The 24,538-nt window shown below is 41.4% G+C and overlaps 1 protein-coding gene across 10 annotated transcripts in view; it reads left to right on the top strand.

Annotated features, from left to right (window-relative positions):
* Window positions 1-23,399, top strand: part of LOC148032004 (uncharacterized) — a 35,497-nt gene extending 12,098 nt beyond the window's left edge. The window contains exons 9-13 of one of the 10 annotated variants that reach the window (XR_015691560.1): window positions 21,829-21,923; window positions 22,013-22,078; window positions 22,164-22,242; window positions 22,656-22,732; window positions 22,896-23,396. Coding sequence is in view for 2 of the 10 variants with exons in the window: in XM_087682613.1 (XP_087538739.1) it covers window positions 21,829-21,923; window positions 22,013-22,078; window positions 22,164-22,269 (267 nt within the window). In the remaining 8 variants the exon portion in view is untranslated. Of the gene's footprint in view, window positions 1-18,793; window positions 18,885-21,828; window positions 22,081-22,163; window positions 22,591-22,655 lie in introns of those variants that run through there. The other 9 variants (XR_015691559.1, XR_015691563.1, XR_015691558.1 and 6 more) reach the window with 9 other exon arrangements.
* The last annotated feature ends 1,139 nt before the right edge of the window (window positions 23,400-24,538 follow it).

The raw sequence follows: 24,538 nt of genomic DNA, 5'->3' as shown, positions 1-24,538 counted from the left end.
AGCCCCTTTCTTCCCTTGGCAGCGGTCCATTGAAATTTGACCAAAGGGTCTCTTTTGTAGGCTTCCTTGAACCTCCTCATCCTTTGGGCATTGGTCAATGATACAGACTGCTTTTATTGCTGCCCATTGTAAACCTTTGCTAAATGTTTGATCTTGGTTTGATAACTAAAACCTAGGGCGTGTATATACTTGCATAGAAATTCGTTCCTAAAATAGGAAACCTATTGGATGTTTCATATCTAAGAAACTTGTTTCTTATGCAATTACTTTCACCCCCAAAAGAAGAAAAATCAAGAATAAGAGTAGGCAACCAAAAGAGTAGGTATTTAGTTTCAGATAGAGAAAACTTCAAAGATAGTGATTTGAGGTCTAGATTTTGGCTTTTAAGTCTACTATTTGCTATCAAGGTGCTAGTACTTACATGTTAGATGTTTGATCTTTGAATAAGTCACTTATCAACACTTTCATCACTATTTTAGATATTTAAAATATTTAATTAATATTATAATATGATTTTGAAGCTATTCTTTGAATGCCATATTTTGATATCATGAGTCATTGTATATTTGAATGGTAGTCATAGCATTTGTATTCTCTCAAATCTGACAATGTTTGGACCCTTAGATTGGATGAATACGATTATTTCTTGCATTTTTAATATTTCTAAATCCTAGATTTGTTCATTTCGACTATATTTGTTGGAAACGTTTTTTTGATGTTTCCTAAGAATTAACATTGTAGGAAACTCGTTTTCTACATAGACATTTCAAAAACTTGTGGCTACTATGGACATGGGGCTATAATGCAGACCAACTATGTTTCTAGGTCTCTTGTGCCACAATTGCCTTGTCCCATACATGCATGATACCATGCCATGCTTAAACATCCAATTTGCCCTTTGTCTCTCACTAGTTTTCTAGCTTTGCCTTCTCATATTTGTCTTCATTTTTTGTTCAAGGCCTTGTTGTTACATGTGTGTATATGTTGTGTCTAGGTAGGTCGCATCCTTTGAATTCACATAAGAGAGATTAACACAACACAAAGAGGAGTCAATGGGTCTTTTTAAACCTAAAACGGAACACATGATGTATTGTATGTTGTGTTAGAATCTAAACCTAGAGATGAAACACAAAATACATGAAAAATTAGTGATGAAATGAGCACAACAGAAGTGAATCCACTAGTATGCAACGAAAGAAGTGGAGTAGCCATTGCCATAGCAAGGAGGAGGCAAGAAGACCACAGCCTCTCTCTATGTCTAAGAGTAAGGATCATATGCTCAAAAACAGCCTTAGTGAAACATAGAAGCACAAGTGATGCCACAAAGAGAGAAAAGCACATACATGAGCAACCCAAATATGCATGCGCTAGGAGAGAAATGCAAGTGGCCCAAAAGAGTCGTTGCTTGGTCCTCCTAAGGTGGATACACATGAGGCATGGTAGTGATCTCTAATACCCTTGCTTTGCTTATAGGTGGAACATCAAAGAGGAACAAAGTGCTCCATGGATACTCCAACATAGTGTTAATAAATACCCTAACATAGAAACATAAACAGAAACCGTACAACAAAGCACAGACTGATAAAAGAACACAGTTAGAGTTAGGGTAACTCAGAGACAATGAACACAATGAATAAATGAAGTGATATAACTACTGAATAATACGATGCTCATGCAGTAAACACACTATGCAATGAATGAATACTGAATCTCGAACTCCTGTATCTCAAGGATCAGGGCAGGGGTAATGAGCTGGAGAGTATATCGTACTCCGAACGGATCCGGAATCGCAGCAAGGTAGCCTTCGGATGTCGAACACCAACAAATGCAGTAGTGAGATGCTGGATTTGATGCAGACATGAGTGAGGAGAGAGAAAGACTAAAGAATGCAGGTAGGACAGCCTGCAAGAGAGAGAAAGACTGAAAACGTAGGCAGCAGGATTGTGATGATGTGGCAAGTTGTATGGCAGCAGGTTTGCACAGAAACAACAGTCGCCTGACTGAAATCAGCTCCAAACTGCGTGAAGAGGGCTGGAAATCAGGCGCCAACTGATGGAGACAGCAATGGACAGCTTCGGCTGAGATGTCCTCCGCGAACGGGGTGTGGGCAGCAAGCTGAAACACGTGAAATCTGCAAAAACGAGATTAAGGGGAGAGTGGAGGGTTGGTTGCTAATTTATAGAAAATTAGGGTTCTAGATCCTCTCCCACTTAACTCTCTTGATCCGCTTCCCATTTTAGGGTTTTGTCTAAAATAAGCCTAAAATAAGCATGGGACTATTTAAGTGACTTAGTACAACACCCTCTCTCAGGCCCAAAATAGGGCTAGAAAAGTAGGCCAGTCTAAATTTTGATTTACCCCAAGGCGCCCCGCCCCAAAGTAGCCAGGGCATTGGACAAAGGGTGCGCGTTGGCTGCCCAATGGCCTACTACCAAGACTACAGAGGGGATGGTTATCTTACCAAGGGAGCCCAAGTGATTACCCCAGAGAGGCCAGGGCATTGGACCAAGGGTGCACGTCAGCTGCTCAAGGGTCTACCAAGTTCTACAAAGGCGGATGGATACAACAATGGACTATGTTTGTTGTGTTTCGGTTTTTTTTTTTTGGTTGGAAAAGGGTTTTGAAAATACATAAGAAATATAGGGGAAGTATCTGACTAAGTGACAGATAGGAAAGAATAAAGAGAGTTTTAAACCCAAGTCATTCACAAAACTAGCAAGTCAATCCCTAACACTGACTAGGATAAGTGCCTAAGGATGATAAAAGTGTGTGTGTGTGTGCCAATCATGTGATGAATATATGTAGAGGCAAAAAAGATGATGGTGGGCTTAGCAAGACAAGCAAAGCAAGCAAGCAAGGGTAGGGAAACTGCCTTTTAGGAGAATTGCCATGTGTTATGCCATGAATATGGTGGATCCTAGAGTCGACTACTCCAAAAGACCGAAGAGGGATAAATGCGCACAGATGCATGTTTACATGAACAGAATGTCAATGCATGGGGTAATGCAAAGGGAGATGCAAGATGACAGGCTCATGCAATATGCTATGCAACGGTGCCACTTGGACAGTGCCCTCGCAAGGGAATTGTTTACTTGTCCAAGTGCCCTTTTATAATCATGTTATCCTGACAGTGCGGATGAAGTTACAAATGTCCATAATACAATACAAAAGAATAAATGAATGTAATGTCTAAAAAATGTAAGCATAATCACTGTCACTATCAAGAGTACAAGGTGCTCTCTCTCAAACTGGAAGGGAAAGCAAGAGGGAAGGACCCTCTCCCTGTCAAGCTGAAAAAGTAGGGGAGGGTGTACCCAAGCCGATCCTGGGTAGCAAGTACTGAAGAATCAGTCGGTTGACCGCTTTGGTCAAAATGTCTGCAAAATTATTTGATGAAGGCACAAACTCTAGGTAAATAGTGTCTATGTCACAACTCTATAGAAACAGAATTTGTATCCTTTTTCATTAATTTGTCTATATAATGATTTATTAAATTTATTTCCTTTGCACTAATTAGATATAAAGAAAAGTGCATTAGGAGCTGGCCACTGATGAGTGGTCACAAGTTATGGTGGACACACGCGGTAGGTTAGACAAAAGATAGTTCACACTTCCACCTATATGGCCCGATTGGGCACCTGTGACCAGAACTCACGCATATCAGGGTTAGACTCGCACAGAGAAAGGATTGATGCCTTGAAGTGTGGGCTAGATGCACCAGAACAAACAGTTACAATCAACAAGATGACATGATCATGAAATGCTTGTACAATGTGCATGTGTGGGCTGAAAGCTTGAACTGCACATTTCTTTGCATAGGAAAGTCACATGAAGATTCTGATACCGTTTTTGCGATGTACACGGAAAAAGCTTTCATGTGACATCCGTATTGGGGGGTCCCTAAATTTTAGGAGGTCCCTAAATTTTAGGAGCCTCGAATTAGCCTAAAAATGGTAGTCCTAAAAAATAGGGATGCCATTCTAAAAATAGTAAATTCTGTACTCTGACTGTGCTTACTAAATTTGGTTGTTTCTATTCTTGACAGTATTCAGCCCAAAAAGGAAGGCCATAGAGAAGAGACAAGTGTCAAGACACTTGTCACACAAGTTTCCAAGTGTCCCACCACTTGTCACATCTCATGACATGTGGCTGGACACTTGTCTTGTGCTACTCCACTTTCCCCTTTTGTACTAGCTCTTCCCTCTCCTATAAATAAGAGCTCGTTTTTCTTCATTCAGTATCATTTTTCTTTGCTGTAAACTCATGTACAACATCCACAGGTAGCTAGAAACTGGCCCCATCCATCCCCATCATCATCCTCCACTTCTCCATTATCAAATTCCTCCATATTCCCTCTTCTATCACTGCTGTTTTACAGGACAACAAGTCTATAAATTCATTACAGCACCTCCTTCTCGAGCTCTTTCTTCCATTTTAGCAACAAGAAGCAAGCCCTATCCATGTACTGCTGATCAACGATGGAGAAAGGCTGATTTTCCCTCTTTCTTCTCTCATACTGTTAAGAAATCAGTTTTTATCATTGCATAATAGATAATGCATGTGTGTTTGTACATCTTTGCATGATCTTGTGAGAGTGAGAATTACTTCTCCTCACTCTTAGATTGATTGTAACTGAGCTCTTCCCTAAGGGACTTGGGTTGAGCAGAAATACATTTCTTCGGGGGGGGGAGGGGGGGTTGCCCTTCTTCAACCCTCAATCTTGTCTCCATTACTTTTACATTTGCATGGCTGTAATTTTGTGGGTAATTTTCATTTTCAGCTTTAAGTGTTCATTGTCTTTTATATTAAATCTCGAAAACAAGCGAATATCATAATTGTTAAGCATACAACGTTGTTCGAGGCGTTTACAGTGGTATCAGAGCTTTGACTCGGTCCTCACCCCAACACTGGTAGTGCTTACAATTATAAGTTTGTTTGTTTTCAGCCCTTGCATTGAGTGCTTGAGCATATTTTTCTTAGAGTCTCAATGGATCAGTCGAATGCCATCCTTCAAGCCATTCAAAGTCTTAGAGAGGAGAATCAGCAAATTCGTAAGCAACTTCTCAAACTAGAAAAAGTTGAGAATCCCAAAGAATTCAAGGAAAGAAGCCCATCTGCTTCAAGGAGACAAAGCCATACCAATGAAAGGAGCCGATTAAGAAGTCCAATTACTTCTAAGAGGTAGTCCCATTCTACTTCAAGACAAAGAAAGAGATCGCGTCGAAGCTCATCCTCTTCTTCAAAGTCATCTAGCGCCTACTCTGATGGACCCTCTTCTAGTGACGAAGAGTCACACCCTTCTCGTGGTAGACCTCATAATCGTCAAAGGTGTCGACATTCTTCACCCTCGTCTCCATCTTCATCCCCATCAAGCACTTCATCATCTTCAACCTCAAGATCCGGGCATGGACGAAGGCATAAGAAGAAGAAGAAGACTAAGTCACTATCTATACTTGAAAAGAAGATCAAGTTCAGTATGTATGATGGTTCCCGAAATCCTGATCTTCTTCTGAAGTTTATTCGTCAATTTCAAATTTTGTATGGTTGTGACAAGTATAAAGAAAAAGAAAAGATTAAGTTTGCAGCTTTACATTTGACTGACTTAGCCCATACTTTGGACGGGGTTGGAATATGATCATGTTGCCCCAAAATCATGGCGGTCCTTTGTTCGCATGATACAAAGCCAATTTCTTCCTGTTCATTTCAAAAGAGATGTAAAAATGGAATGGGATCGGCTTTGGCAAAGGAAAAATGAGTCACTTGGGTGACTATACCAAGAGATTTTGGGAGCTACTTTTGAAGGTCCAACATTTCAAGAAGATCAGCAGTTCGGAAAAGCTTAGGAAGTTTCAAGGAGGTTTGCATTTTAAACTTCGTACTGCTCTTAATCATTATCATTGTTCTAGTCTCAAGGAACTCATGGACCATGCTGAGACATGGGAAATGGAGCACAATGGCAACAAATCATTCCAAAAGAATGATAAGAAGAGAGTAGCTGATAATGAGGAGTATTTAGCCCCAAATGAAGGACAAAAACAGCGGCAAAAGCAGCCATCAAATCCAAAGAAGATGAAGCCCTATGCACCTCCTAATGCTCCTCAATTTCGCTCCAATCTATACCCACAAGCAAAGCAACTTTCCGAAGAAGAAAAGCAGCGCTTCATGAAAGAAGGGAAGTGCTTTAAATGTGGACAAACAGGCCACATAGCGAAGCAATGTCCAAACGAAGGACAAAGCAAGGTTTCTGACAACAAGCCCAAGTCACCAGTGAAAATCAATGCTATCAGTGATGTAGTTGCAAACATAACTCACACTCCAGAGATGCGCAAATTATTAAAAGCTTGGGGACAGTTGCAAGGTAAGCAAGCACTATTTTTGATAGATCTTGGGGCGAATGAAAATGTTATTTCCTTGCAATTAGCTAAAGAGCTTGGATTAAAGAATGAAGAGATGGATACTTCGTCAGAAGTTCGCCAAGCTTTAAATATCGATGAAGGTGACAGAGTGAAGACTGTGACACCCTACATTGGCAAGCTCAAGTTTCAAATTCAAGGCTACAGTGACGAAGATACCTTCTGTATCGGAGACCTTGATGGTTGCGATGTGATTCTTGGGATGCCCTGGAATCATAGAGTAGATTCAACCATCTTCTCTCAGAAAAAGAAGGTAGAACTCACCAACAAAGGCAAGAAGTACGAGATCCAAGCTGGAGTTTCTGGAGACATCATACCTATGGTAAGCCATATGCAAGTCTCTAGAGCAATTAAGGATTGTGTTCAATGTTGTTTGCTTTATGTCACTGATGTAATAGATAATATGAATGCTGAAAACCAAGAGCGACTTCAGCTCTTGGAAAAGTATAAAGATTGTTTTTCGGAAGATCTTCCTTATCAGCTTCCCCCAGAAAGGCCAGAAGACCATCATATTGATATTATTCCGGGCAGTTCTCCTCCTAATATAGCACCATACCGTGTGAGCCGTCCTCAACAAGAAGAAATCAGAAAGCAAGTCAAAGACCTGCTCAACCGTGGGCTAATTAGGCCAAGTAGCTCACCATTTTGTTCACTGGTTCTTCTTGTTCAAAAGAAAGATGACACATTTAGGATGTGCATTGATTATCGAGCCCTCAACAAAATCAATGTGAAGAATCGGTTTCCTATTCCCAGAATTGACGACATTTTGGATCGTCTAGGAGGCTCAAAGGTTTTCAGCCGCATTGATCTAAAGAGTGGTTATCATCAAATTAGGGCAATACCACAAGATGTACACAAAACTGCTTTCCGCACTTCATACGGTCTTTATGAATTCTTGGTGGTTCCTTTCGGATTAACCAATTCACCAGCCACCTTTAATCGAATGATGGAGCGCATCTTTAGAGAGTATCGACAATATGTCGATACTTTCTTTGATGATATTCTTGTCTTTAGCAAGAATGAAGAGGAGCATAATCAACACTTGGAGATTGTTCTACAATTACTTCAACAAAATCAACTCTTGGTAAATGGTAAAAAGAGTGAATTTTTCATGCATAAAATAAATTACCTTGGGTATGCCATTTCTTCTGAAGGGATTCAGATTGATTCTGAAAAGATCAAGATAATCCAAGAATGGCCTCATCTTCATGATGTACATGAGGTGCGATTGTTTCTTGGCTTATGCTCTTATTACCGCCGCTTCATCAAGCATTTTGCACAAATGGCTTCTCCACTTCATGACCTTACAAAGAAGAAGATCTCTTTCCAATGGAAGGAAAAAGAGAAGACAGCCTTCACAAGGCTGAAAACAGCTCTTACTTCTGGATCTGTTCTTATCATTCTAGATTTGGTAAAACCATTTGTGGTGGAAGCAGATGCTTGCGGTGATTGTATTGGTACAGTGCTAAATCAAGAAGGCCATGCCGTAGCCTTTGAAAGCCGCTGTCTAAATGATGTGGAGAAAAGGTATGACATTTATGAAAAGGAGCTCTTAGCAGTGGTTCATGCTTTGAAGATATGGAAACATTATCTTTTAGGTAATGAATTCCTTATTAAAACTGATCATCAGAGCTTGAAGTATTTCAAGTCTCAAAAGCATTTGCAAGAGAAACATGCAAGATGGAAAAATTTCTTGTCTATGTTTCATTTTCAAATTATGTACACTCCAGGGAAACAAAATGTAGTTGGTGATGCACTTTCTAGAGTGCCTCACATTGCAACTATTACAGTGGCTCATCATGAAGATTTTCAAATGATGAAGAATACTTATGATGAAGATACTGATTTTGCAGCAATTTGGTCAAATTTACAGCAAGGAGGCTCTCATCTAGATTATTCCATCAAAGACGGTTACCTTCTTATGAACAATCGCCTTTGTGTCACTCTTCCTGTTCAACAAAAGGTGCTTAAAGAAAGTCATGAACCCCCTTATGCAGGACATAGAGGGAGGGCAGCCACTCTAAGTGCAATTGAGGGCTACTTTTATTGGCCAACATTACGAAAAGATACACATAACTTCATTGAGGCTTGTCTAGTATGCCAAAAATCCAAGTATGATAGGCAGAAGACTCCAGGATTGTTGCAACCTCTTCCAGTGCCCAAAGATCCATGGGAATCTATCACAATGGATTTCATCTCAGGTATTCCAAGAACACCTCAAGGTCATGATATGATTTGGGTCATAATTGATCGATTCAGCAAGCAATCACATTTTATTCCATGTCATAAAACATTGAAATCCGCACAAGCTGCAAGACTTTTCATTCAACATATCTTTAGATTACATGGTATGCCTTCTGAGATCATTTCAGATAGAGACTCCAAATTCACAAGTAACTTTTGGCGTGCTTTATTTGAGAATTTGGGAACCACTTTAAAGTTCTCCTCAGCTTTTCATCCTCAAACTGACAGCCAAACAGAGGTGATGAATCTCACTCTTTTAGATATGTTAAAAGCTTATATTAGTGAACATAAGTCACAAATGGAGAAATATCTTCCATTATTGGAGTTTGCTTTCAACAATACAGTGCACTCATCCACAGGGAAAGCTCCAAATGAAATAGTAGAGGGTAAAGTGATTCCTCCTCCAATTATTTGCACTAAAGATAAGATTTTTGTTGCTGATGAGTTTGCTTCAGATTTAAAAACAACAATGGATCAAGTTCGAGCCACTATCAAAGTTGCCCAAGAGCGACAAAAGAAGCAAGCAGATAAACGAAGAAGACCTTTGGCTTTTGAAAAAGGTCAATATGTGTTGCTCAAGTTTGATAAAAGCAGGCTCAAACAAGGTTCCGGTCAAAATTCATCTTTTCCAAAGCTCTCCAGTAGATACTTTGGACCCTTCAAAGTGATTGAGAAAATAAATGAAGTTTCTTATCGACTTGAGCTTCCTGCTCATTGGAAAATACACAATACTTTCCATGTAAGTTTGCTAAAACCTTACATAGGACCAGAATCAAAGGAACCCAGTACTGAAGATCCCCCAGAAGTTGAAGAAACAGAGTAACTCTTGGAACCTGAACAGATTTTGTTTCACAAGGATTGAAGCACGAGAAGTGGCCTTGTGATACGAAAATTCTTACTAAAATTCAAGAATCTACCCACAACAGATGCACAGTGGGTAGTTGAAAATTCATGAAGGATTACCCAGACATTCTTCAGCCATATCAAGAAGCTTTTCAGTTGAGGACAGCTGAATAAAAGCCAGAGGGCTGTCACAACTCTATAGAAACAGAATTTGTATCCTTTTTCATTAATTTGTCTATATAATGATTTATTAAATTTATTTCCTTTGCACTAATTAGATATAAAAAAAAGTGCATTAGGAGCTGGCCACTGATGAGTGGTCACAGGTTATGGTGGACCCACGCGGTGGGTTAGAGAAAAGATAGTTCACATTTCCACCTATATGGCCCGATTGGGCGTCTATGACCAGAACTCACGCATATCAGGGTTAGACTCGCACATAGAAAGGATTGATGCCTTGAAGTGTGGGCTAGATCCGCCAGAACAAATAGTTACAATCAACAAGATGGCATGATCATGAAATGCTTGTACAATGTGCATGTGTGGGCTGAAAGCTTGAACTGCACATTTCTTTGCATAGGAAAGTTACATGAAGATTCTGATACCGTTTTTGCGATGTACACGGTAAAAGCTTTCATGTGACACCCATATTGGGGGGTCCCTAAATTTTAGGAGCCTCGAATTAGCCTAAAAATGCTAGTCCTAAAAAATAGGGATGCCATTCTAAAAATAGTAAATTCTGTACTCTGACTGTGCTTACTAAATTTGGTTGTTTCTATTCTTGACAGTATTCAGCCCAAAAAGGAAGGCCATAGAGAAGAGACAAGTGTCAAGACACTTGTCACACAAGTTTCCAAGTGTCCCACCACTTGTCACATCTCATGACATGTGGCTGGACACTTGTCTTGTGCTACTCCACTTTCCCCTTTTGTACTAGCTCTTCCCTCTCCTATAAATAAGAGCTCGTTTTTCTTCATTCAGCATCATTTTTCTTTGCTGTAAACTCATGTACAACATCCACAGGTGGCTAGAAACTGGCCCCATCCATCCCCATCATCATCCCCCACTTCTCCATTATCAAATTCCTCCATATTCCCTCTTCTATCACTGCTGTTTTACAGGACAGCAAGCCTATAAATTCATTACAACACCTCCTTCTCGAGCTCTTTCTTCCATTTTAGCAACAAGAAGCAAGCCCTATCCATGTACTGCTGATCAACGATGGAGAAAGGCTGATTTCCCCTCTTTCTTCTCTCATACTGTAAAGAAATCAGTTCTTATCATTGCATAATAGATAATGCATGTATGTTTGTACATCTTTGCATGATCTTGTGAGAGTGAGAATTACTTCTCCTCACTCTCAGGTTGATTGTAACTGAGCTCTTCCCTAAGGGACTTGGGTTGAGCAGAAATACATTTCTTCGGGGGGGGGGGGGGGGGGGGGGGGGGGTTTGCCCTTCTTCAACCCTCAATCTTGTCTCCATTACTTTTACATTTGCATGGCTGTAATTTTGTGAGTAATTTTCATTTTCAGCTTTAAGTGTTCATTGTCTTTTATATTAAATCTCGAAAACAAGCGAATATCATAATTGTTAAGCATACTACGTTGTTCGGGGCGTTTACAGCCTAGCTCAACCTGCTCTTTGGAAAAGTGAAAGTGGACTCTCACATGCCATGTCGGTGGTGTGATGATCGGATTGCCCATAAGTGCAATGGCACTCTGGTTGTCGCAATAGACAACTATGGGAGAGTCATATGGTAAATGAAGTGCCGACAGTAGACTCCTCAGATAGATGGCCTCGGTGGTGCCATCAAAGAGAGCCCGGTACTCAGCCTCGGTCGTGGAAGCCGCCACCGTCTCCTGCTTACGGCTAGACCAAGAAATGGGAGCCGTCCCCAAGGTGAAGAGGTAGCTGCCATGGAAATACCGGGTGTCAGGATCTCTTGCCCAATCAGAATCAATGTACCCCTGCAAACATAAACTAGAACCATATGTTAGGCCATAAGAAAAAGTACACCGCAAATAATGCAATACTTGAAGACATGCAGTCCAAAGTGACATCCTAGGTGCTATGAAATACTGACTGAGTATGCTAACGGAGAAAGCTAAATCTGGCCTAGTGTGAATTAATCCAAGAAGTTTTGCTACAACAGAGCGATAGGTATGGTCATCGAAGGGCTGTCCTAGGGTATTCTTCGAGTAAGCTAAATCTGGCCTAGTGTGAATTAACCAAAGAAGTTTTGCTACAACAGAGCGATAGGTATGGTCATCGAAGGGCTGTCCTAGGGTATCCTTCGACAAGTGGATATTAGGATCGAGAGGTGTGGCCATTGGCCGTGTTTGATCCGTAGTGAACTGGTCCACGAGATGAAGTGCGTACTTCTGCTGTGACACAAAACTATAGCCCCCAGAACGAACTACCTCCATCCCCCAAAAACAGGACAACAAACCGAGGTCTGTCATTTCAAATATAGCTTGAAGCTTAGACTTAATTTTTGCTTTGGCAGTAGAATCTGAACCTGTGAGGAGTAAGTCATCAATGTATAGCAGGATATAGCTAACCTCCTATGTAGTAGATCGAACGTATAAATTCGGGTCATAAGGGGTAGAATAGTATCCATGAGTCTGTAAGAACTCATCCATCCTATGGAACCAAGACCGTGGCGCTTGCTTGAGCCCATAAAGAGCTTTATGCAAGCGGAATACCTTATTCCTCCGGTTGCTAGAAGGAAAGCTTGGTGGCTGCTCCACATAGATCTCCTCCTTGAGAAAACCATTTAGGAAGGTACTCTTGACATCCATCTGATGTATCGGCCAACCGTGGTGAGCGGCTAGCGCGAGTAGCAACCGAAAGGAAGTCAACCGTGCAGTAGGGGCAAAGGTCTCTTCATAATCAATGCTATACTTTTGTCGAAACCCTTGCACTACAAGACGAGCCTTGTACTTGTCTAAAGTGCCATTAGTTTTTAGCTTAGTCCTAAAAATCCACTTTGTCCCGATGAGTTTCTTGTGGCTTGAACGATCTTCCAATGTCCAAGTCGCATTTTGGTCAATACTCTCGAGCTCCTTCTCTATGGCCGCTCACCATTGAGGGTGCTGAAGAGCCCCCTGCCATGTATTCGGCTCAGAATGCGCTATGTAATCAGCTGTAAACAATTACGCAAATGATGCTTGAGGAGCAAGCCGGGCAGATTTTCTAGGTCCCTCTGTAGTGGATTTGGTGGTAGGATCCCCGAATCCCGCAAGGTCTGTTGGTACATCTGTTGGTACTAGCGAGGTAACGGGTCTCGTGAAGGGAGCCTAGGAACTGAAGAATCTGCGGGAAGATCAGGAGTGGGAAGTAGACCAGGCTCAGTAGGCACGATCTTCGATAATGTGGAAGAAGGAATCGAATCGGAATCCGGTGTAGAAGATTGCACAATATCCCTCTCGTCAAAGACGACATCCCACCTAACGATCACCTTGTTTGTCCGAGGATCGAACAAACGATAGGCTCTTGCCTTAGAGAAATATCCCACAAAAATAAGAAGATCAGCTCGAAGAGTGAGCTTTCCTATCTTGTCGTCAGGCGCGTGTGTGTACGTACGATACCCGAAGACTTTGAAGTGGGAAATAACAGGCCGAGAGCCAAAGAATGCCTCATAAGGGGTCTTTTGAGGAAGAGCCGTAGTAGGACACCGGTTAAGGATGTATACCGAAGTGTTAACAGTCTCGACCCCAAGGCGCTCAGGAAGCTCTGCTGAGAACAACATAGAGTATGCAATTTCCATGACTGTCCGGTTGCTACGCTCTACAACTTCATTTTGAGAAGGGGAGTTGGTAGAGGTGAGTTGGCGAGAAATTCCATACTGCTGTAGAAACTCAAAGAACTCGTGGAAGATAAACTCACCACCGCTATCACTCCTCATGCAACTGACACGACGACCGGTTTGGTTATAAACCAGTAGTACCCAAGTAGAAAAGTATATGAAAGCATCGGATTGATGCTTGAGGAAGTACACTCACAAGTATCTAGAATGATCATCCGCTATCAAAAAGAAGTACTGTGCACCATTCAAGGCAGCAGTGGATGTCGGCCCACAAAGATCAATATGAATCAATCTAAGAGGCGCCCCAGCTCTATGAGAGGGCTGCTGAGGAAATGGGGTATGGTGCTGCTTCCCGAGCTGACAAGCTTTACAGACATCTCGAGTGAGTTTCAGGCGCGGAAGGCCTGCAATTAGCTCACGGCGTGACAACTCATAAAGTGAGTCATAACCAAGATGCCCTAAGCGAAAATGCCAAAGACGCTCATTGTTCGTAGGCTCTCGAGAGATGGCTAAGGCTTGGAAGCTATGGAATACGGAGCCCTCGGCTGTCGGCTCGATCAGAAAGTGTGTCATGCGGTATAAGCCATTAGCCTGTGCCTCACTGCAAGCAATCACTAAACCAGTCAGAGAGTTGAGCATTTCGACTGTGGTCGCTGTAAAGAAAACCGCTTGCCCCAACCGGCAAAGCTCCTGAACAGATCACAAGTTTACCCCAAGCTGAGGGACATGATATGCATTGTCCAGTGTAGCCAGATCTGGACCCTTATTAGTGGCAAAACTGAGACAACCTTGTGCCTGAAACTTGACCGAGGAGTTGTTTCCTACGTGGACCCGCCCGGCTGCAGGTGCCCGAGTACGGAAGATATCCTCTATAGGAGTCATGCGATGTGTAGCTCCACTGTCCATAATCCAAACAAGAGTTGAAGTGCTTGGTTGTGTCAAGTGGGCCTCTGCGGTAACCTCGTCGGGAGGCAACTCACATATATGGATGAGACTCACATTTGATGTCTCTATGGAGACAATGTGGGCCTTTGCAGACCAGTCATACAAGCCCTTAAGAGTTGAGAACGTTGTTGACTGAGTGGCTGTGTGGTGGGAGTGTGAGTCTGACCTTTAAATTGCCCCTTGCCATCAGCCTGCCTCCCCTACAGGGGGTTGCTCGACTGAGGGGCAGGGGTCTGAGAGGTTTTGGTGCTGTGTCTCTTGCCTTTGATCGACACTCGTCAAAATGGCCAGCCTTTTGACAATGTTAACAATACCTATTCTTTTTAGGTACATTGTGTCACCCAGGTTTGAGAGATTGGGATGTTCCTTGCGATTCCTTGGATTGATTTTGCTTTTGATTTTGATTTTGATTTTGAGTGGAGGTTTGGTTTTGTTTTCCCTTCCCTTGTTGCCCTTTCTGAGAATGAGCAACAAGAGCTCCCTCTGAAGAGGAATTCATATAAAACTGATCGAACAATCGTGTGTAACGCAACAACTGACACTCAAATTCATAGAATGTAGGCATGGTAGGTTTTGAAATTATGCCTTTCACAAAATTGAAGTATTTCCTAGGGAGTTTGTTTCGGAACAATGTGACCTGATCGTCAGAGGACTTAGGAGTCCCCGTAGTGGAGAATTCACGGAGGAGACGCCGAAACTCAATCAACTTGACTTTCAAGTCATCCTGGTCAGTAATTTTGAAAAGCTGAAGCTTATGGCCAAGATTAATATGATGGGTCCTATCCCAAGCTGCATTGTGGTCAGTCAAGTGTGCCCATTGCTTTGACGCTAAGTCAAAATGTTGAAGCTGAGAATGAAACTCAAGTATTAAGCCCTGTATGAGCTCGACAATAGCAGAGGCATTCCTAGCCTTCCATGAGCGGACAACCTCGTATGGAACAAGTGCAGGATCAGGTTGGGGTTCCAAGCCTTGTACAAGATCCCATAGGTTCTGGGAGTCAAGGACATGTCTCATCAAGTTCGACCAAGTAGTAAGCTTTGACCCGTTAAAACGAGTCTTGTCATTAAATGCATGCTTAGCAGAAGACGAGCTAGAACCATGAGGTGTCGAGTAGGTAGGGTAAGATGGATGTGGGGGATAAGATTGTGAAGGGTAAGATGGTGGAGATGGATGTGTCTGATAAGAAGGAGGAGGAGGGGTAAAAGATGGGTAGGCAGAAGTAGGTTGTGAGTGTCCAATGAGTGCCGATTGAGGCGGAGGCATTGAAACATGAATGTTTCCATAAGGTGCCGGTGTATGTGAAGGCATTGGGACACGGAAGCCCTGTCCAAAGTGAGGTTGGGGCACAAAAGTATGACCAGAAGGTCCACTAGGGAAAGCCATGGAGGCAAACTATGGAGTCAACTGATCCTCACTCGGGAGAGACTGGGGGGGATACCCAGGCTGCAATGATCCTGAAAGTGTGGGTGAAGTAGATGGAACACCACCTAGCAGAGGTAAGGATGAGATCCTAAAGGATGTGCCTATGTTTCCATACCCCCCCGTGTGATGTGTGGTGCGATATAAGGTGTCTGAAATGGAAAAGTGAATGGTGTGAATGGAAGTGGAGAAGCAACGGATGAATGTGGTGGGATGGGTGGGTTTTGAAAATGAGGTGTATGAGGTGCAGCTGCATTTTGTTCATTTTTATCATTTAATGATTGGAAATGAAAATGCGAAGATGATGATGCACAATGCAATGAAGAAAAAGGAACACTAAATTTATTTTGATTTTGTGAAGTAGACTGAAAAGAACGAAGGTTAGAAGAAGAGGTACTTGGCTTTTTCTTATAATCCCCACTACGTGTGTTAACATACAAGAATTGGCCCTCAAGAGGACCTTTTCTGTAGTCAACAGACTGTACTCTTTCTTCCACGTGATCTTTACCAGAATATTGCAAAGCAGAAGAAGTAAAAGAAGAATGCACAAAAGATGAATCTAACGTATCTTGCATCGGAGTAGATGGAAGTGGATGAAATAAATGAACATACTCCGGGTCTTGTTTTCCAACAGGAGGGCCCATCCCTGATGGAGGTCTCGATGGCCCTGCAACATCATCAAACTTATGCACAAAATCTGAAGAGAGAAATTAATGCATACCTTCATTTAGGAGATTTTCTTGAAGGGCAATCCTTCGATCGAGCTCCTCAATCTTCTTTCGTCTATAAGCTATGATCGATTTATATTCTTCAGAGGTCAGCTTGCCTAGCCATGCTTTCACGTAATCAGAAGTGTCATCCACCATGTCAGAACTTTGTGGAGCAAGCTGATCGGCCCACTCTCGCTCAGTTCTCGGCATAGTTGGTTTTGGAGACTGAATCGGTGTTGTTGTGTTCGAAGTCATTTGAACCTATTGTTGTTTTTGCTTCTTGTGAAGAGCTTTCAGATCAAAGGCCTAGGTTTCTCAGAGAATACCAGGCTTTGATACCATGTTAAGAAATACCCTAACATAGAAACATAAACAGAAACCGTACGACAAAGCAAAGACTGATAAAAGAACACAGTTAGGGTTAGGGTAACTCAGAGACAATGAACACAATGAATAAATGAAATGATATAACTACTGAATAATACGATGCTCATGCAGCAAACACACTATGCAGTGAATGAAGTAGTAAGGCAGCCTCCGGATGTCGAACACCAGCAAATGCAATAGTGAGAAGCTGGATCTGATGTAGACAGCAGTGAGGAGAGAGAAAGACTAAAGAACGCAGGCAAGACAGCCTGCAGGAGAGAGAAAGACTGAAAACGTAGGCAACAAGACTGTGATGACGTGGCAGGCTGGATGGCAGTAGGTTTGCACAGAAACAGTAGTTGCCTGACTGAAATCAGCTCCAAATTGTGTAAAGAGGGCTGGAAATCAAGCGCTAACTGATGGAGACAGCAATGGACAGCTTCGGCTGAGACGTCCTCTGCGAACGGGGTGTGGGCAGCAAGTTGAAACACTTGAAATCTGCAAAAACGAGATGAAGGGGAGAGTGGAGGGCTGGCTGTCAATTTATAGGAAATTAGGGTTCTAGATCCTCTCCCACTTAACTCTCTCGATCCGCTCCCCATTTTAGGGTTTTGGCTAAAATAAGCCTAAAATAAGCATGTTTTGGGGCTGTTTAAGTGACTTAGCACAACACATAGGGCTCTATTGGATATACTTTGAAGAAGCACCAATCGGCCAAGTGTAAAAAGAAGATGTACAAGCTATTGCACATCAAAGTTTCATGAGTTGTCGAGAAAACTCTCAAAGTAACAAATGTGAAAACCCTCTTATGAGCATGAGTATGCTTGATGGTTTCTTGATATACACAAGAACAAGAGGCATAAATTGTAACTTGCATGAACTTGGAGACATCACATTATTCAAGATTTCTCTCGTGAGCCCTCTTTGTAGTAGAAACACAAATAAATACGGGATGTGGATACCAAACTCAAGAATAAACATTAAGTCCATAATCCCAAAAAAATCAATATAACAAAAGCCATCAAGAAAGGCCCTCTCTCATTGTGATGAGAGCATCATGCTCTCTCTTTACCATTTCACATGCCTCTTCTACTAGAAAGCATGTAGAGGCAAGATTTGGGAGACGTGAAGATCTCACTTGGATCTCCCAAGACCTTGTGGCTAGCCATTAATGAACAAAAAAGGTACTAAAAGGGAGCACCGCTATTGCTAAAATGAGAAATGGGCTTAATGACTTATAAGTCACGAATAAAATGATTCTTTGACAATTTCATTGCAAGGAATCCCTCTTTTGTGAGAGGAACATTGGGGATTACATGGGGACTATGCAAGATAGTTATTAAAGCAGATGCTCCATGAATTTGGGCTCAAAATGATGGCTATCATTTTTTAGGGTTTGGCGAGCTTAAGTGTATTTTACATTTTTGAATGCTTTAAAGTTGGTTGGAGATGAACGTTGAAGGTGACAATGTAATTGTGAGGATACAAAAGTGAGATTGTAACTGTTCTATCTTGGGAAATGCATGAGAAAATTAAAGAAATGCAAGGTAGGACTTGATGGGATGCATAAGAGAGGGAGTAGAGCAATTGCCCTTTGGTTTCAGACATGAATTGAATCCTAGTTAGCTGTGGTATCAATGTATGTCTGAAGTGCAAGTCTGAATTTACTCAGTTTGACAGTGAATTGGTATAAACCGTTAGGGCCAAGCAATGGGATGGATGCATGGATAGGGATGAGACTATGTACATCAGATCGGATGAGTTTTGACTTGAGTTTTGTATGTATTGCACATTGTTTGCAGTGTTCAATAGTGTGGGACCAAGTTTACATTTCCAGTGTCACTTTTATAGGTCGATGGATAGAAGACAACATCCATTCATATGCATTACACTTTTTAGTGTGTAATGGAAATATTTATCATGCATGTGGTCAAAGTTAGTGAGAGTAACCAAGTACCACATTGGAGACTTGTTTGGGCTGATTTAAGAGCAATGCACATGGAAATCATTGGCATTGAGAGAGTGTTGGTTTGTGACAGCAGGTACCTTCTGATTCAAGCAAGCTTTGCATAATGATAAAGAAATATTGTAAGGAGCACCAACCTTTGGGACCTATCACGAGTCATCTATCATGTGAGAGCATTCTAGCTCTCTTGTTTAGCGAGTCTTTTGTTTATGTGCGAACTAGTTTATATTTGCTGTCCTTTAGGTTGTTTTTGAAGGCTGGTTTCTTGGCCCTCTGTGAATGGAGAACATGAGAAGAAGAGGGAGGCATCATACCATGCCTTGAGACAAGCAGTCCTTCTCAACTGTCAAGTTGTCTAGAACACTCCAGGGATCACACAAGCCACTATTTCAATATCTCAAGAATGCTTGTCTCTTTACCACCCAAGAAATGACTGCCATGATTGACATCACAGAATCCTCCATGAACCGATGAGAGGAGGTTTTAACAAATTCCAAAAACCTACCTGCAACAAAAGGTGAAACAAGGCAAACAACCTCTTGTAGATGAGAGTTAAGCACCATAGCTCTCAACCAAATCTCCATGAGAGAGGTCAAATGCAAAATGAAAAATCCAATGATAATGTAATTGTATGAACAAGTAGTGAGAAAAGCATAAAGGTAGTTACCTTAGGTGGAGATTCCATCGCGAGACGCAGAAAGGCTTCACAAAAGAAAATTGCTTGAAGAAGCACCAAAGGAGTAAATAAGTGCTAAAACGAGTGAAATAGTCTCAAAATTGTACATAAAAGAGTCCTATACAGTTAATGTGGGTTCACACAAGTCAAAAACTTTAATAAAACAATGACAAAAAAAAAGGGTTTTAACGTGGTGCCTAGGAAAAACAACTATAATAGGGGGCCTAGCAAAAATCGTGATGCAGGTCGTCAAGCAAACACAATGGTAGGTCAGCATGCAAACCATGGCATGCTGGTCATATGAGATGGCAGGTCAATAGGAAGGGAACGTGTCAACATAGGTCACTGGAATGTCAAAATGCATGCATCAAGCAATGCCATGTAGGTCAACATGCAATGCCGACAATTGTACGAATGCAGGCACAAAGCTCCCTCTTCAGACGATCATAGCCACCCATGCATGCAACCAACACTGCATCAATAAGGCTAGGATGTCTTGGCCTTTAGATATATCCAACCTAGTAACAACACATAACACTTGGCAAGAACCATTTTGATCTTGCCAACAAAGCAACACGACAGCCATGACAAACCATGCAAGAAGACCAGCAGGCCACAACCATTGTGTGACATAGTGACATGGGACGACCATTTCTAGCATCATGTCCTAGTCCCATCCCCTCCTTGTAACTCCTTGTCCTGTCCCAATGTTAGAGCCCCCTCTCATAGCGACTAAGCATGGCCATCCCAATACTCATCTCTGTCCATGTTCCCAAACAGTTCTATGTTGCTATGCTGTGCAAGCAATTAACCAGCAAACCAAAGGTAGCACAATGCCAAAAACTTGGAAGCTTAATGCACAGTAAAATCCAGTGAATCTGAAGTGTCTGATACTGTTCAAAATGACAAAACACAGAAGAAAAACTCTAGATCGAAGAGCGTAGAAATGAAACACAAGATACATGACAGCATAGAGAATAACTGAAAGCACCAGAACTGAATCCACTAGTGTGCAACCAAAGCAAGTACAACAGCCATCACCATAGTGAGGAGGAAGCAAGAACAGAACAGCCTCTCTATGTGTCCAAAAGCAAGATTCTCTGGGACAGCCACAATGAATACAGAAGTACGAGTGATCCCACTAAGGGGAAGGGAGCATATGCATAGATGCAACCCAAATATGAACAACCGATGAGAGAAACACAGGTGGTCCAAAAGAGTGGCCTCCCAAGTCCTCCTAAGGTGGACACACATGAGGTGAGTAATGACATCTAATAGTTGAGCCTGAAATAATGGCCAGGTCATTTTGAGTAATGGCCTGATAGTTAGAAGTGATAGTCACTTTTGTACTTGAGGATTGCGGGGATGGTAGCTTCTTTCCATGCCACATACCATTCCATGAGACTATATGGTCACAAGTGACGGCAGTTCCCCCATTTCCCATTCTCCATCTCTCATCCGTTTTGTGTTACTCATGACTATGAATGGCCTAAAAGCTGGTTGGCTGCATGCTTAGTCCTTTGTATGCATCGATGAGTATGCAAACTGATCCAATGCTCATCAGAGTACTGTGATTTGTGTGCCATGAGCTTATATATCATCTCTCACAATTACTCTCTCTTAATTCTTCCTTGCAAATAGGTGTGTGATCTCTTTCAGAGTTTGTGAGCATCATTTATACGCGTGATTAATTTTTAAGGCCTTATACACTTTATTCTCGTCATGCACATGATGGCCATTCCATCATTGCCTTGCTATCTTTGTTAGGCTTTCTGCTTACACACCCATGGTCCCACCATTCTTGTCTAATGTAAAGGCACACATGTACTGGTTTGGACATGTGGGGCCTGTACTTTTACGAAGATTTACATAATCATGGCTTAAGTTCTATAATTAGGCTGGTAGTCTTATGCTTTTCAAGTAGCCTTTAAGCTCAGGGCTGTATTGCTTGCTGTTGGTGGCTTTGGAACGACCTTAGTACAGGAAAGCATTAGTGGTGCTATACGCTTTAAACGAAGATTGTGATGGACACTGGGCTAATGTTGTCACGGATTCAGATTTTGGATGTGTTTATTCTGAATGTAAACATCTTATTTTAGTGTACACAGTTTGGTTTGCTGAGTTCTCAAATCAGTGTCACCAAACAACTATGTAGTGGCACAACATTACAGTCAGGCTATGGTACCAAATGTGTGAGAGACAACCCATTTCGAGATTAGGTTATCATTAAAAGATTGCAATGCAAACAATTCAGTGTCTCAGCAAGTTACATGCAAATTAATGCTTGGCTTTTATAGAAAATTAGGGTGGTTAATGGCAGTACATGTCATTTATTATATGTCTAAGGTGTTGTATGAACGACTTTAGTACTTTTGTGGAGACTTGTTTGCACTAAGTCCATAAACTGCTACTGATCTGTGTTCCATGGGTGACAGGGTGTAGTGACAAAGTTGGCTGCTAATTTAAAGGCACAGTCTACGGAGGTGTGTGTAAGAGTCCTATTGGCACTGGGCATGCTATGTGGCTCGAGGTAGCTTTGGATTTGCTTAATTTCCTGATCATGTTTTCTTGATAAAGTACTATCAAATGGTGTAGACTGCTTTGATTTTGTTCTTTTAGTTCTGAAGGACAGCTTGATCTGGCTAAAGCTGATGGTGCAGTGAAATATTTGCTGGAAATGATGAAGTAAGGAGCTTTTTGTGAGCTATCAACTTTTCTTACATGACATCTTAAACTTATGAAGCTTTACCTTGGTTCTCACATGTATCAGGTCAAATGATCATGATATCAAGTCAATATCTCGAGATCTCTTTGTTGCTCTTACTTCTGACAAGCAAACGCGAACCGTGGTAGAGCAGATGATGCGTTTTCCTTGATTAAAGTTATTCTTGTGTTGCTCTTGATGGGCAAGTGCTGTATGATATTTTTTGAAGGATTTAGAGCACATCACAGTCAGGCCTAGATATAGGGGACAGTTCTTGGCTGCTGAAGTTTGTGGAAGGGCTGGTTATTATGGAGGTTATATATGCCTGGTGAACTCAAAAAATGAAGTTTTGATTGATGGGTGAGATGAGTTTTAGGGTGCAATAATAGCCTCTGATATAACTAAAGGCTGCTTGCTGTATCACAGAAAGCTGTATCTTGTGAAATAAGGAGTGCAAATCTTTATGTAGGATCAAAGGTTGTTTGAAGTATCTCATATTGACTTGTGTAAAAGCTTTTGTTGCTTTTGGGGTTCCTTATATGGGCTTCTTTTGTATAGTGATAAGGGACTTGCATACCGAGGAACCCCATTTCTTTCCATGGGCTCCAAATGGATGGGGTCTTGGCCTGAAACTGGTACATGCAAATTTAATACAAAGTGGCTATTTGCTTAACCTCTAATTAACCATGAATGGTAACTTTTTAGGCATTGGAATAGACCTGCTCCAATTATAGGGAAATTTTGATAGAATTGTCTCTTTTTAGGTTTCTAATGTTTGTGAAGCCTTGGATGCCCTAGTTGATGTATGGGAGGGATGGAAGATTTGGCCGATAGATGAGACACAAAGGAGGTTGGAGTTATAGGAGGTTTTAAATCTTCCTAGCTGGGTAAGGCCTTGGGGTTTGCCACATATATGCTCTTCACCAAGTGGAAATGATATTGTAACCTCCTACTTTTATGGTCCCCAGTTTGGGGATGCCGCATATGTATCACAGTATACAATGTATAGATTGGGTTTTGCTGCATGTCTTTTGTAATTGATAAGAAACATGAAGCCTAAGGTAAACTGAAAACTAGAATCATGTAGTGTCACAAATGATGTATTTATGAGAAGTCTGTGTGTTATGATGTGATGTATGATGGATGCCATATGAAGATTTCCTTGTGTGAGATTTGTTGTAACAAGTTGATGTGTCACATTAGTTTGGTTACGAGTTAGCCATGATTGGGCGTGTTTTTCAAGAGTTGGCTACACAAAAAGCCACTCTTGAACAATGACATACACCATCCCTAGGGAGTGATTCTCAAGCCTATACTCAAATGCATACGTGTTTAATTAGAAACACGATATATTTATTCATGTATAGAGATCTATTTTGAGTTATTAGAGAAAAAATAGCTCCCCTCTTTGTGAAAGTCGAATGCTTATTGCTTGGTAAATTGTGATGGGTGAATACTTATTGCTTGGTTTATTGTGTCGTGGGAATTGGAAAGTGCAACGAACTTCAAATGCCATGAGGGTAATTCGTGGAGTTGTAAACATTGTGATGTTAAAGTAGAAAGGTGGCATTATCTAGTTCAAGATTGCCATGACACCATTGCACGTGTCTTGTAGCGAACAAAAGAAAGGCAGAGATTGGTTGCATGGAGAATTTGCGTTTGATTCAACAATTAAGGAGCCATTTGTCTAACATGTCTTTGTTGGCAGTTTGTGTTTGAAGGGTGGGTTTGTTTGCTATACTGAAAATTGAAATACAAGCTACTTTTGTCATTGTGGTCTATTGTCTTGGATATTGCATGGTGCAATTTGCATAAATGTTATGGAAACTATAGCTTTATTGGTATGATCTTGTTTCCACACCATTTCAAAATGTTTTCAAATGCCACTAGTAGATTGTTTTAACGTTTTGGTTCACGAGCATAGTGGTTTGTCGTTTGCAATCTACATGGACAAATATAATTGGAGAGATGAAGGCATGAATATGCAAGATGGATTGTGTAATAGCAATTGCATTTGCTTAGGTCCCATTTAAAATATGTGAGAAGAAATATATGTGCTTAGGTCCCATTTAAATATGAGAGATGTAAAAGGGATAGTGATATCACATGCGGGATATAAGATTCAAGCAAACCACAATGCACGAGACTATAAAATTACCTTGACATGGTAACGCTATAGTGTTTTTGAAGGAATTTAGAGCACATCATAGTTAGGTTTAGATCGTGGGGATAGTTCTTGGTTATTGAAGTTTGTTGAAGGGATGGTTAGGAAGGAGGTTATGTATGGTTGGTAAGCTTAAAAAATGAAGTTTTGATTGATGGGTGAGATGAGTTTTAGGGTGCAATAATAGCCTTTGATATAACTAAAGGTTGCTTGCTATATCACAAGAAGCTGTATCTTGTGAAATAAGGAGTGTAAATCTTTATGTACGATCAACAAT

Source organism: Lygodium microphyllum, chromosome 8 (genome assembly GCF_053477565.2).
Source record: "Lygodium microphyllum isolate KBCC chromosome 8, Lygodium_microphyllum_v1.1.10, whole genome shotgun sequence".
Taxonomy (NCBI): Eukaryota; Viridiplantae; Streptophyta; class Polypodiopsida; order Schizaeales; family Lygodiaceae; genus Lygodium; species Lygodium microphyllum.
This window is presented reverse-complemented; position numbering and strand designations above follow the sequence as displayed.